Source organism: Chenopodium album, chromosome 4 (genome assembly GCF_948465745.1).
Source record: "Chenopodium album chromosome 4, dcCheAlbu1.1, whole genome shotgun sequence".
Classification (NCBI taxonomy): Eukaryota; Viridiplantae; Streptophyta; class Magnoliopsida; order Caryophyllales; family Amaranthaceae; genus Chenopodium; species Chenopodium album.
In genome coordinates this window covers 6,251,347-6,265,955 of record NC_137837.1, presented here as the reverse complement: position 1 = coordinate 6,265,955, position 14,609 = coordinate 6,251,347, and the positions used below count along the sequence as shown (strand labels likewise).

Genomic DNA, 14,609 nt, shown 5'->3' with positions numbered 1-14,609 from the left:
CAATATGTCCAATACTTGATAATGTAATTTAATTCTTGTGAAAATACTTTAGGTATGTAGCTTATATTTTTTGTAAAATGAATTGCTACTAATTCGACTAAAGAACAATGAAATGTCCTATTTCTTGGAAAATGAATTGCTACTAATTCAACTAAAGAACAATGTCTTTTCTTAGGGACATGTTAAAGACTTCATCTGCTTATTGAGAAACAACGAACTCCTAGCTTATTTCCTTCTCCTTGTCAAGGAAGGAAATTCATTAAAAGCTTTAACTTTGACGTTCGTGAGCCCACCCCGGTCTCACTCACTTGAAGGAAAGCGTTAGCTACACTGTTTTTTGAATACTAGTAAGTTGCTCACCTTTTTTCCTTCATAGGTGCAAGGATGAACTCTAAAGCCCCCCTTCTTGGACATTGCTTGTATTTCTTCAATTAGATGAGTAAGATTAGAATAGGAGGATCCACCTTCAGCTATACTTCTTTTTGCATGGTGTGATATTTTTTCCATTGATCTGCACAGATTTTCTTTCTTACCATCCATGAGCTCATTTATCATCATCTCCACTATTGCTCTATCACATGTATCCTTCATATCTAAGCCAATTCCCCAAACTTGACTGACAAACCTGCTGTTCACTTGCTGATCACCAAAGTAAGGCCAACAAAGCATTGGTACCCCTGCTATTATGCTCTCTAGAGTTGAGTTCCACCCACTGTGGGTCAAGAACCCACCGATGGCTCGGTGAGCTAAGACCTCATCTTGTGGGGCCCATTTCACCTTGCATCCTCTCTTCTTGGTTCCCTCCAAGAGGTCATCTGGAATTGGACCGTCTAGGCCACTTGTGATGACGTCAGGCCTTACTACCCACAGGAAGTACTTCTTACTCTGCACTAGACCAGCCCAAAGTTCCATGAGTTGGTCAGCTGTGAAGGTAGTTGTGCTGCCAAAGCTTACATAGATGACAGATTTGTCGGGCTTTTGGTCCAACCATGATATACAACTATTATCCACTTCCCACAAGCTACTAGATAAATTGTTGTACAATGGTGTTTCCTCTTTGCCGAGTCTGTATTTTAGGTGTGCATGTAGTGGTCCAATGGGGTAAACCCGGGAGCATTGTGATCTGATTTGAGATAAAACCGGACCCTCCAATTCCTCAAATGTATTGAGAATGAGCGAGTGGGACTCTTTGTTTCTCTGCATCTCATTCATGAAATATTGTTTGAGGTCACTACATGAGGACATGTCTTGGCCTTGGCAGAAGCTGGGCAGGTCACGGCAGCGAAGAAAGCTTTCCATCCCTGGTACCTTACTTACTAGCTGATCCATTTCTTCATTCTCTATGCAATTCATGAAAAAAAAAAAAAAAAAAAAAAAAAAAAAACCAGAGTTACCAGAATACCAGCAGATAATCTTACTGATTTGAGGACTACAGTAATGTATGGTTGGTATATACTGTTTTTGTTATTCTGTATTGGAGACCCTTTAAAGGCTTTGTTAGACTGAATATTTGTCACCTGAATTAAATTTCTTAGTTTTTGGCATAAGTTATGTTCAGCCTCACCTTCAAAGCCCGAGCTTAATTAGAAAAATTTTACTAAGCTGCGGGATCATGGTTCAAGACTGCTCTTTTCTTTATTCTGCTTAGCGCTTAATAGGCGATTAGATATTATTGGATTTAAATACCATTTCATAATTACAGTTTATTTTGTTTAAGGAAGTTCTTAAGGTTCCCAGCTAGCCATATTGCTTCTAGCTGGACCTTAATGGCTTAAAGTATTGTACTTCCTGAGTTTTTAGTTGTTAAAACTAGAGTAATTAACCTGTACATGGGTAATGATGATTTTTGCGCATATACATAATCTATTTTATGTTTGTATCTATGCATAAATCTCTGCTTGCATATTATAAGTTGCTGCGGCTTCAATTACACTGAATTGAATCCATATACAGTATGTTTATACTGTCACTATTGAACACTCTTGTCAGTCTTATTTATGGTACTTAACTGGCTTGATTTTATTTATTTTTTTTTATTTTATTTATTTTTTTGGCAATGCTTGCTTGCTCAAGGCAAAGATTTCTGGAGTACCATTAAGAAACCTCTTTTTCCTGTACTATTGAACTTAAAAACAAACTGATGAGGCGCGTTTAGAAGAGAATTTGGAGGGGGAAGGAAGAGTGAAGGATCCATGTTTCATTGAAGCAAATTGGAGAATATAATATTCCTTTCATTTGTTAAGCTTAGTACATCATTCTTTAAATTGTTAGAAAGGAGATCTTTTAGGTAATTGCTTGCTCACTCCTTTCATCCCTTCCCTGCCCTCGCCGCCCCCTTCATTCTTACCATTATCATACACAATCATGTAAATTTTGTTCATCATTATAGTTGGTATGAATAATAGGATCATATATTAGTAACACTGAAAGCTCTTAAAAGTCGAGAATATAGATATGCTTACCTTTGAATGGTACTTCTCCTGCTTCGATGAGCTGTGGAATACAGAAATAAGTCCAATTACAACATGCACTGGAACACCTGAATGCAATAACAGGTACCTCAGCTTCATTTGCTAGATCATAAGCAAAGCTCAACCACCCATCTATGATGAAACAGGTAACCTTATCTGTTTCTGTTGATCCAAACAGAAGCTCTCTCAAAAGGGGTTTAGCACTTGGTACCACCCCCTCATTCACAGCATTCAAGAGGTCCATGACATTATTAGTGTTACCAGCCTGTGACCGAGATTGGTTTTGGGGCGGCCAACCTGATATCGTCTTAAACGTGAAACCCGAGTAGCGGGAAAAACGAGCTTCAACGTTGTTGTTTTGGGTCAGAAGTTGGTGATTGTGGTTTGTATTCAGGAAAGTCACCTGAATATCAGCAAGACAAAGAAGTTCGGCTAATTGTAGCATAGGGGTTACATGGCCTTGTAATGGTAATGGAAAGATGAGCACATGAGGTGTAGGAGATGATTGGTTCTCCATTTTTGCTTGTGATTTTGGGGTTGGAACTCTGAGGTATAGCTATGAAACTGATGAAGTTGATGAAGGTGTTGTAAATATTGATGGACTAAAATCTAATAATGACAAGTTTTTCTGGTCTTGTTGTGCATCACTCAAAAAAGATAAAGTACAAACGTCAAACGTGTAGTATAGTGGAGTACTCTGTAACAATTACTTTTACATGTTTATTATGGAGTTAAAAAATTATACTACGTAATCAAGGTAAGTGTAATTAAAAAAAAAAAAGTCAAATTCACAGAAGGGGTAGGTTTTCTGGGTCGGAGTTGGGTTTTGGGATAGTTAGGTAGTTTTCCGGCGTCGATAAGGGTTTTTTCGAGGTCGAGTTGAGATTTTGAGGTGGTTAATAGGGGTTTGGGAGGCGTGGCAGGGGATTTCATGGTGGTTAGGGGGTTTTGTGGTTGGCTGTGGTTTTATTTCAGGTGGCAGTAGGGGTGGGGCTGTGGTGGTTATGGTGGTAGGTAGCCATGGAAGGGGTTGGGAGGTGGAAGGAAAGAAATGGAAAAAAAAAAAAAAAAACATTTTATAATTTTTAATAGTGTATTTAATGTTTATATATAGCCTTAAAACTACCTATATCATTACCCATTAATAAATATCTTATTAAATCAATAATCATCAATATAAAAAATATATATACATCAAGTTTTCTTTGCTACTAGCTACACCATGTAGGCATGTAGCTACTTGTAAAGTAACAAAACTATCCTTTACTAACAAATATTTAAAAATATCATTCAATAGCTACCTTATTATTAATTCAATAATCATCAACAACAAAATATATACAATACGTTTTTTGTGCGATAAGTCGCTATTGTGACTGCTTGCAAAAGAATAAAGTAATCCCTATAACACCACTGGAGTAACCCCTATAATGTTAATTATAAGGGGTTATATATAACATTGACAAAGTAACACCCATACGGAGTGACCAGTCGCATGCCCACTTATAAGAGTCAATTATTACACTTTAAAAAAAGGCGGGTGTACGTTCATTTTATTATAAAACGGGTTAAAGTTATCATAAAAGTATTCAAAGTTACTCTTTAGAGTACAAAAGTTATTATTTTTCTAATAATAATTTTTTTCTTACAAAAGATTTATAATGTATTAATTAATCATCTTAGTCTTTATAATATGTAATTATAAATCTATAAGAAATTACCCATTAAAATAAAATTCAAATCAAGTACAAATTAAAAGTTATCCTTTAAATGATTAAATTTATTATAAAAATAGTTAAACTTACTTACAAATTGACCGTCTTATAATAAAAAATTATTGTACACTCGCCTACTTGTATATAAAAATCTACTTCACGTATTTGAAATATAATTTTGTAAACATATTTTTATAATATCCATCGGTAAAATATATGAGGGATCCCCAATTAATCTCAAAGACAAACATTTTAGTTTATCTCCTCTCACAACTTTATGCATTGATTTTTGTATCACTTTATTATTTTACATTTATCATTTAAAAAATAAAAGAAAATGATTAAGTTGTGAAAACAAATATATTCACACATTTATCTTAGACTCTTAGAGAAACTTGAATTTACCCAAAATATATGTACTTTCTCCATCCCATAATATAGTTCTTGTTTTCCTATTTTAGAGATCTAAAATGTTGTTCTTGGTTTTTTTTTTTGAATTGTATGTAAAGACTATTATATACTCACTTTTTTAACTTTATTCATTGTACTTTCTAAATTAACCTTGAATTTTGCACATGTCTTGTACTTTTTTCCACTTTCTCTCTATAACTTTTGTCTGTAATTATATTTTTCACTTTTTTCTAATGTATTCATCCACTTTTTCCTCATATTTCTTAAATACCGTGAAAAAACACAAACAAGAACTATATTATGGGACGAAAAGAGTAGGTTGTCCCGTGCAAATACTCTATTGGAGCCTAATTATACAGTGAAACGGGAAGAGTAAATAACTAAATATCAGTTTCGGAGTTTGGGTTTTTGGTTGACAAGGTCCCTTACTGTCTCTCGCACTTTGACTCCCTCAGCTTGTTTGCCACAGTGAAGTTGGTTATCATTAACTCAATGTTGGTGGCTTCATTTAATCATGTCTTGCCTGTTTTCAAGGTTCCCGCTTCGATTTGTAGCCGCATCGACAGTACGATAGCCCGCTTTGGTGGCGATCTTCCTCTTTGTCTAAGGGGATGGCATTTCAATCAGCAACGCTTTTACATCTTCCCAAGGGCCCAGGAGGATTAGGCCTACGCAGTATAGCTCATGCTAATCGAGCCTTACTAGCCACGCAACGCTGGCGGATTCACTAGTAGAAAAATAGCAAAGGGCACCGGTTCAAACCCGGCTTAAGGCACCGGTTTGAACCCGTGCCAATTACCCCCCCCCCCTTTTTGGCACCGGTTCAAAACCAGTGCCAAAAATACTCAAAAAAAAATATTATCCCTCCTTTTGGCACTGGTTCACCAGTGCCAAAAATGTCCAAATTTTTTGTTTGTTTGTTTGTTTCTTTGTTTGTTTTTCACTTAACAATAAATCAACTAAAAAAAATAACATCACAATATAAATCAAATTGGTTTCAATATAATCCAAAATTTACAATATATAATCAAATCCAAAATTACAATATAGATAAATTACAACTAACATATAAATAAATAAATAAAAAATTACATTATAAATCATAAAAAAATTACAATATACTCGTAAATCAAAAAGGAAATTACAATATGAACATATCAATATTCTTGCAAAATCTGTACCTGCACCAATTAAAACAAAAAAAAAAAAATCAATTAGTAAAAATAAGCTTAGGAAAAAAAAACACAGAAATTCAATCCAAAAAATTCAAACCCAGAAAAAAAAAAGCATTAATTCAAACCAAGGAAAAAAAAAGAAATTGAAATCGAAATTACAAAAATATCAAAATCGAAAAAAAAACCAAAATTGAAATCGAAAAAAAAAACCAAAAAATCGAAAAAAACAAAATCAAAATCGAAAAAAAAACCCAATTAAAATTGAAACCCAAAAATTAAAATCAAAATTGAAACCCAAAAAACCAAAATAAAAAAAAAATCCCAGAAATCGAAAACAAAAACCAAAATCAAAAATCAAAATCAAAATCAAAATTGAAACCCAAAAAACTAAAATCAAAAACAAAATCCCATAAATCAAAAACCAAAATCAAAATTGAAACCCAGAAAACCAAAATCGAAAAAAAAATCCCAGAAATCGAAAAAAAAAAACCAAAATCGAAAATAAAAACCAAAATAAAAAAAAAAACCAAATCCGAAAAAAAAACCAAAATCGAAAAATTTGAATCGGAAAAAAAAAACAATTAAAATCGAAAAAAAAACCAAAACTCGAAAAAAAAAACCAGAAATGGAAATCGAATAAAAATCGATTAAAATAAAAAAAAACGAATAAAAATCGATTAAAACTCAGAGAATGGTGTTGCATGTCTTCGTCTTCGTGGTGGAAATCGATTTCAAATGCTCGTGGTAGAAGGAGATGAGAAAGTGAAGGAGGAGATGAGAAACCCGTGTAAGAAGGAGATAAGAAAGAGCCCGTGTAAGGAGAGGAGGAGAGGAGAGGAGAGGAGAGAGAGAAGGAAAGAGGAGGAGAGGAGAGAAGGAAAGGCGCATGAGGAGAGAGAGCATAGGGTTTGGGGGGTTTTATGGGGTGTGTTTTTTTTTTAATATTAAATGGAACCGGTTCACTTGAACCGGTGGGCTTTATGTTTTTGCCACCGGTTTGAAGTGAACCGGTGCCTTAAATACTGGTATATTAGGCCGTCAATTTTTTAGCCCATTTTTGGCACCGGTTTGGACTGAAACGGTGCCAATAAGGGGGTGCCTTTTTTATATTTTCTACTAGTGATTATCTAGCACCCTCAGTTGCTTCTTTCTAAGGTCTTAAGTGCCAAGTACCTTTCTCTTGGTTCTTCTAGTTCGGCCTTGACGTCTCGTTCGTCTTGGGGTTGTAAGGGTTTCTTGGAAGGGCAGACTGTTTTAAACAAGGGTTTAGCTTGGAAGGTAAGATCGGGTTCCCGTGTTCAGATTCCCGAAGATTGGGTTCCCGGTGGTGTACGTTTTAAATCCTCTGAGTTGGAAACTTCGACTCATGTTTCCTCCATTATTATTCCGCGCTCCTGCGCATGGAATATTTCCAAAATTCATAGGCTCTTTGACAGTTTTTCGGCTTAGCGGATTTTGGCGTTGGAAAGGCCTTACCGACCTATGGATGACTTTGTTTACTGGAAGTTTCTAGGGACGGTAGCTTCTTTACTAGGTCGGCTTACTCTTTGTTGGTTCAACAATCGGTTGCTTCGATTGTTAGTACACCAACTTTTACGGAGTGGTGGAAGAGTTTTTGGGGCCTCCCTCTTCTCCCTTGATTTAAGATGTTTGTTTGGAAGGTGCTCCATGATGCTCTTCCCCTCCTGACAACTTTGGGCTCCAAAGGCATTCCGGTTGATCCGACTTGTGTCTTTTGCCGTACCGATACGGAGACAACCTCCTACCTTTTTTCGCGATTGTCCGTTCATTTGTCCTCTTTGGCCTCCCCGCCTTTTGTCTTTGAATGGAACTCTCATGGGCTAAACTCCTTTTCTGGACTGGATGGTAGCGATGGTTTCTTATCATAGATGTACTTAGGACTTTGCTGGCCTAGTCTCGTTTGTTTCCTTCCTGTAGGCTATTTGGATTATGAGGAATCAATGCATTTTTAAGCATGCGGAGTGGTCTCCTTCCTTAAATTGCCACCTCGCCTAGGATTGGACAACTCGGGCTGTGCAAGCTTGGGATTTTCAATAATATATCATCTCCATTGCCCGATGTTCTCCTACGCCTAGTCATGAATGCACGTTGATGTGTCTGCAAGGTGAAGCCTCTGCCTATGTTGATCATTGTCTTATCTTTGATGGTGCTTAGCTTTCCCAGGATAATCGTGCAGGAGCTGGTTGGTTTTCCGAGAGGTTTCTTCTACTGCAGTTCTGGGTGGAGGCGCAAAGGCTAGTCGTGTTTCCACCGCTCTTCAGGCGGAGTTGCAAGATTATTTGTGGGCCCTTCGGGCTTCTGTTCATCAGAAGTATCGTAGGGCCTGATCTCTTCAACTTATTTTCAGTTTAATTCAGCTCCAATAAGTTCGGTTTTGTTTAGTTCTTAATTTCCTTCTCTCATAAAATATTCAGTTCAATTCAGTCCAGCTCCAATAAGTTTAGTTCAGGTTAATTCAGTATATTTCAGCTCAGTTTAGTCAATCAGAACAGGCTCGTAGTCTTCTCATTTATACGGATTGCGCTGCCTTGGTCTCCTTAGTCAAGTGTTCCAGTTTTGTTGATATATCCTGTTTGTACTTATTTTGGGAGATTATGGAGATTCTTCCCTACTTTTCAGTCTGACGCCTTTGTAAAGTCCCTCAAAGTAGGGTAGCTCATGCGCATTGGTTGGCAGTCCGCGATCGTGATCGTCATTTCCTTTGCTGGTCTTTTTAGTTAGTGCTCGTTGTTTGTTGTTTAGTTCGTTGTTTCTTTGGTAGTGATCTTTGTTATAAAAAAATAAAATAAAATGAAAATAAAATAAAATAAAAACTTGTTATTTTTGTGGGGGGAATTCTTGGACTCTAACCGTTAGAAACAGCACACGTTGGTATTTCACATGATATCAACAACAAATTATATCGATACCAACAAAACAATTTTATGTTCGTTGGTATCATTGAATAAGGTGGTTGGTATCATAGTGATACTATCTAAATTATAATGAAATACCAACATGTGTTATTGTTGTTTTAATGAATACTACAAGAAGGGGGGGGGGGTTGAATTGTAGTATTCATTAAAACAACAATTGGTATCAGAGCCTAACTTCTAGGAAAATCAGGCAACCCTGAAGAAGAAAGGTCTTGGAGAAAATGAATACTCATGAGAAGCTCGAGGAAGGATACTCAACACAAAGGCCTCCTATGTTCAACGGCAAGTTCTATACCTACTGGAAGAACCACATGGAGATCTTTATCAAGGCAGAGAACTACCAAGTCTGGAGGGTCATCGAGGTTGGTGATTTCGAAGTCACCAAAACAAATGCTCAGAACGAGGTAATCCCTAAGCCTATGTCTGAATATGAAAAAGAGGACTTTGATAAAATGGAAATAAATGCTATGGCTGTGAAATTGCTCCACTGTAGACTTGGACCTCACGAACACAATCGTGTTATGGGGTGCAAGAACGCTAAGGAAATCTGAGATTTGCTGCAGATTACTCATGAAGGAACTAATGAGGTTAAACGTTCAAAAATCGATCTACTTATGTCTAAGTATGAAAGATTTGAAATGCAGCCTAAGGAAACCATTCAAGAGATGCTAACTCGTTTTACTAACATCATAAATGAGTTGGTTTCCCTTGGTAGATAGATTCCTACAGATGAGCAGGTTAGGAAGGTTCTTAGAAGTCTTCCACAAGATGAGAGGTGGAGAGCTAAGGTGACAGCCCTTCAGGAAACGAAGGACTTTACCAAGTTCAATATTGAACAACTAGCAGGTTCTCTCATGACTCATGAGCTACACCTTGGAGTCAACAATGAACCCATCAGGAACAAGGGATTGGCTCTTAAGGCTGATGAGGAGGAAGACTCAGAAGTGGACGAGGATGAGGCTGCCCTAATTGTGCGAAGATTTAAAAAGATGTTCAAGAAAGGCCGAACCTCAAGGAACTTCGGGAAAAAGACCTCAAATCCAAAGCCTGAATACAACTGCCACAAGTGTGGATCTCCAGATCACTTTATCAGAGACTGTCCCCTTTGGGAAAATGATAAAGGGAAAGGAAAGGCTAAGGAACAGGGAAGAGAAAAATTCAGCAAAGCAAACTATCAAAAGTCAGACATGAGGAAGGCCATGATAGCAGCCTGGGGAGACTCAAAAAGTGAAGAAGAAGATGATGACCAACCAGAAGAGGGGACAACCAATCTCTGTTTAATGGCCAAATCAAATGATGAAAAGGCTTACCTTGAGGAACTCCAGAAAGAGGTATTTCTTGATCCTAAACGGCTTAAAACTCTCTCTAAAGATGTCTTAATTGATATATGTCTAGAGGAAGAAGAATTCTTTAGAGATACATGTGTGAAGTTGAATAAATGTGAAAAAGCTCTTAAGGTTTGCAAAGAACATGGTGCTTGGTTGGAAACAGCCTATGCCAAGTCTCAAAGCAAACTAAGAGAACTTGATTTTAAATACAAACACATAACTGAGATAGCTGATAGAATTAAGAATGAAAGTATTCTTCTGAATGTTGAACTAACTCAGTATAAGCTCATGAATTCTAATATCAGTTCTAGCAGTTCCTCAAGCGATCAGTTGCTTAAATTCAATGTTAATTTTGAAAATTTGAAAAATGAGCTTTCTACCTTAAAAACTCAAAAGGATCAACTTGAATCGGAACTGAATGCTAGAAAGGATAGAAGTATTGACCCAAAAGTCATACCTAAGTGGATAGCTGAAGCTCAAGGAAAAAGAACTGAAGGCCTTGGCTATATGACCAAGAGGAAAGGTAAGCAAAAGAAATATGTTGAGCTTCCTAGCATGAAAGTATGCACTTTTTGTTGTAAGTCTGGACATCTCTATGGACAATGTAGGATAAGAGAAGAAGCTGATAAAAGAAATGTAAAACAAGTGTGGGTCAAGAAAACTTATATTGCATCCACGTCTAAGGAACCCAAGGAAACCTGGGTTCCTGATCCTAATGCTTAGTTTTCTTGCAGGTCCTAGTGAAGGGGAACAACTCGTGGTATCTCGACATCGGTTGTTCAATGCATATGACAGGTGATAAATCAAAATTCCTCTCACTAGAAGACTACCCTGGAGGAACATTAACCTTTGGGGATAATAAGAAGGGCGAGATCATTGGAAAAGGCAAAATTGGTAGATCAAAATCTCATTCCATTGATAATGTGTTCCTGGTCGAGGGCTTAATGCACAATTTGCTCAGTATATCACAATTCTGTGATAAAGGAAATTCTGTAAGTTTTACTTCTGACTCTTGCAACATCATCAACAACAAATCAGGAAAGGTTGTTCTAGAAGGAACTAGAAGAGGGAACACTTATACAGTTAACCTAAACTTAATCCCAAGGAACAACCTTACATGTCTGAGTGTTGTTGAAAGTGATCCCCTGCTATGGCATAAACGTTTTGGACATGCTAGCTTTTCATTACTGGACAAGCTAAGGTCAAGGAACTTGGTTGTGGGACTTCCTATTATCAAGTTCCTACAGAACAAAGTTTGTGATGCATGTGTGAAAGGCAAGCATGTTCGCTCATCTTTTAAATTGAAGAAAATGGTGAGCACTACAAAGCCTTTGGAATTAATCCATATGGATTTGTGTGGTCCCATGAGAATTCAAAGCAGGAGTGGCAAGAAATATGTTTTGGTTATTGTTGATGATTATTCTAGATTCACTTGGGTTATTTTTCTTGCTAGTAAAGATGAAACTTTTAACGAGTTTGTTGCCTTTGCCAAGAAAATACAAAAAATCAGTGGTCACTCCATAGTCCATCTCAGATCAGATCACGAAACTGAATTTGAGAACTCAAGATTCGATGAGTTTTGCAGGGAAAATGGCATGAATCATAACTTCTCAGCTCCAAGGACTCCCCAACAGAATGGAGTTGTAGAAAGGAAGAATCGAACCTTTGAGGAAATGGCTAGAACGATGCTGATTGCAAATGGATTGCCAAGGAACTTCTGGGCTGAAGTCGTGAATACAGCATGTTACATCCTTAACAGGGTAACAATCAGAAGTATCATCAACAAGACTCCCTATGAACTATTCAGGGGAAGAAAGCCAAACATATCTCATCTTAGAGCCTTTGGTTGTAAGTGCTTTGTACATAACAATGGTAAGAAAAACCTAGGGAAATTTGATGAAAGAAGTGAAAAGGCCATATTTCTAGGATATGCCTCTGATAGCAAAGCTTATAGAGTTTACAATAAAAGCTCAATGTGTGTTGAGGAAAGCATTCATATAATCTTTGATGAAGTTAACCAGTTTGTGAGTGTACAGGAACAAGAAGATGATAATGATTTTGAAATTGGATTGATAAGAGACAGGGATGAAGAAGAGACCCAAAAGCAAACCAAAGAAAAGCAGCCTGCTCCAGAAGAGGATCATCAAGAAAATGGAGAGGTTCCTCAACCAGATGAACAGGTGAATGAGGAACAAGCAGAAGACCTCATTTTAACCCTGACATTGTTTTATACAGCACTATTATCGATAGTCTTTGTAAGGACAGGTTGTTACAACAGGCCCTGGACCTGTTCTCCTCTATGAAATCTGAGGGCATTAAACCCAATGTTGTCACTTATACCTCCTTGATTCGAGGCCTCTACAATTCCGGCTGTGGGGATGAGGCTCAGCGTGTGTTGATTGAGATGTTAGAGAGCAACATTGCACCTAATGTTAAGACCTACAACATGCTGGTTGACATGTTTTGTAAAGATGGATGTGTTGATCAAGCTCAGTCCATTCTAAAGCACATGATTGAGAAAGGTGTGACTCCTGACATCATTACTTATAATGCATTACTGGATGGATATTGTTTGTGCGGTCAGATGGAGGATGCAGAGAACCTACTCGTTCTCATGGATGAAAATGTTTGGGAGCCTGACCTTTTCAGTTTCAGCACTATGATTAATGGATATTGCAAGGCTAAAAACATTGGCAAGGCCCTAAACATATTCCAAGAGATGTTTCGGAAAGGTATAACCCCGGATCCTGTTACCTATAACACTCTTATCGATGGGCTATGCAAAGCCAATAGATTCCCACTTGCACATAAGCTGTTCAAAGAAATGCGAGCTAATGGAATTGCTCCAAATGTTGTCACCTATGCCTCCTTGCTTGACGGCCTTTGCAAAAGTGGCCGGTGTGACGAGGCAGTGAAATTCCTCGAAGATATGAAGGAGAATGGTGTTAAGCCTGGAATTAGCATATACAATATCCTGATGAACAGCTTGTGTGAGGCTGGACAGCTTGAAGATGCGGCAAATTTCTTCTCTGATCTCGTATCAAAGGGTCTGCAACCTGGTATTATAACATACAATATATTGATCAAAGGCTTCTGCAAGAAAGGGCTCATGAGCGAAGTTGCTCAAGTGTTGAGGATAATGGAGGAAGATGGTTGCCCCCCTGATGATCGAACCTACAATACGATCATCAGAGGTTATATACTGAATAATGACTTGTCAAATGCTTTATACTATCATGATCTTATGGTTGGAAGAGGATTTGAAGTTGATGCAGACACTTTGTCATTGTTTGTTGGTCTATAGTCTTCTGATAACTTAAGTGACTTGAACAAGGACCTGCTTCAGAAGTTTATCGGTTATATTGCAGTTAAGATGTATGTTAAGCTACTGTAGTGCTCTTACAAGTGTTGTATCTATCTGTTTTGTATTATTGACAAACAAAACATCTAATTTTGCTATGTTCTTCAGATGACCCTGAAGGTAATTGGTGGCATAAATGCATAATTAAAGCTGTTGTGTTGTGCATTGTTCTAAAGTTTGATGCTTCATTTTCTGTCTAAAATTATGTGTGTAATTTATCATTAAGTTTAACTTATAATCGTAACATGATAAATGGTCATTTTTAAGTTGCACATGTAGTTCTTTCTAGCTCTGTTATGACTAAGATGAGAACTATAAAATTCAAACTTTATCAAAAACTGAGATCAGCATCTTTAGCTTTCTTTTCCATGCTTTAGTTTATAACAGCTAATGGGCTGTTATATTTAAACCGATGTGCTGATTGAACTGCAGAGGCACAGTTAACTGATCTGCTAAATTTGTTCCAAATATACCCTTGCATAAGATATCTAAAGGTATATTATTTCTGCAGCTTTACTAGTGTCAATATTTGTTTCATAATCCAGGCTAGATTATTGTTGAAGGATTTGTGTTGGGTTTATATCACTTCAAAATGTGTGGTTGGTTTGTTGTTGCAGAGAAAGTTGAGATGAAGTTGAAAAGGCAGGGTACTGATGCTCTGAGACAAGCTGTGAAAAACAAACTGCTGTTAGTATTTAGATGCTTCACTGCTTGGATTGTTAAATATTTCTGAACTTTATATATTTTGGTCCTTTAGTATATCCAATAATTCCATGACATTTAATTATGGTACTTTGTTGTGAATTTTCCAGCCAATAAAATTGAAAAAAAATATAAAAAAAAATTGAATATTTACAAGGGAAATAAATACGAGTATAAGTTTTAGTAAAGATATTTGGATACTTTTGTCAAGTTACATAATATGATTTTCAGGTCAAACAGACTTTACAAAACATGGATATTAATTTTTAATTGAAAGGAACAAAGCAATTTGATGAAATGTACCAGATTATAAACCTAACTGCAAATTTACATTAGGAGAATAAGCATCTCTCCCATTCTGTTAGTCTGCTCAAATTATTTCACAAATTTTTTATTTTTGTTAATTTCAACCGTGCATATACAAAATACCATCTTAAAGCCCTTTATATATGAAATTATGCAACTTGAACCATTAAATATTCTGCAAAGACAAAAAAAAGAAAAAAAAAA

The 14,609-nt window shown here is 36.7% G+C and overlaps 1 protein-coding gene across 1 annotated transcript; it reads right to left on the bottom strand.

Annotated features, from left to right (window-relative positions):
- Positions 1-92: 92 nt before the first annotated feature.
- Positions 93-3,183, bottom strand: LOC145628738 (7-deoxyloganetic acid glucosyltransferase-like). The gene is made up of 2 exons (XM_081681123.1): positions 2,463-3,183; positions 93-1,340 (listed from the first exon to the last, which is right to left on the bottom strand). Exons 1-2 carry the CDS (start codon positions 2,986-2,988, stop codon positions 322-324), a joined length of 1,545 nt encoding a protein of 514 aa, XP_081537249.1. The 5' UTR covers positions 2,989-3,183; the 3' UTR covers positions 93-321.
- Between the last annotated feature and the right edge of the window lie 11,426 nt (positions 3,184-14,609).

Excerpts from the sequence above, each read along its gene's own strand:
- LOC145628738 (XM_081681123.1), bottom strand. The coding sequence starts at position 2,988 with ATGGAGAACCAATCATCTCCTACACCTCATGTGCTCATCTTTCCATTA. Across the intron at positions 1,341-2,462 it reads AGGAGAAGTACCATTCAAAG|AGAATGAAGAAATGGATCAG; the intron begins GTAAGCATATCT and ends TGAATTGCATAG.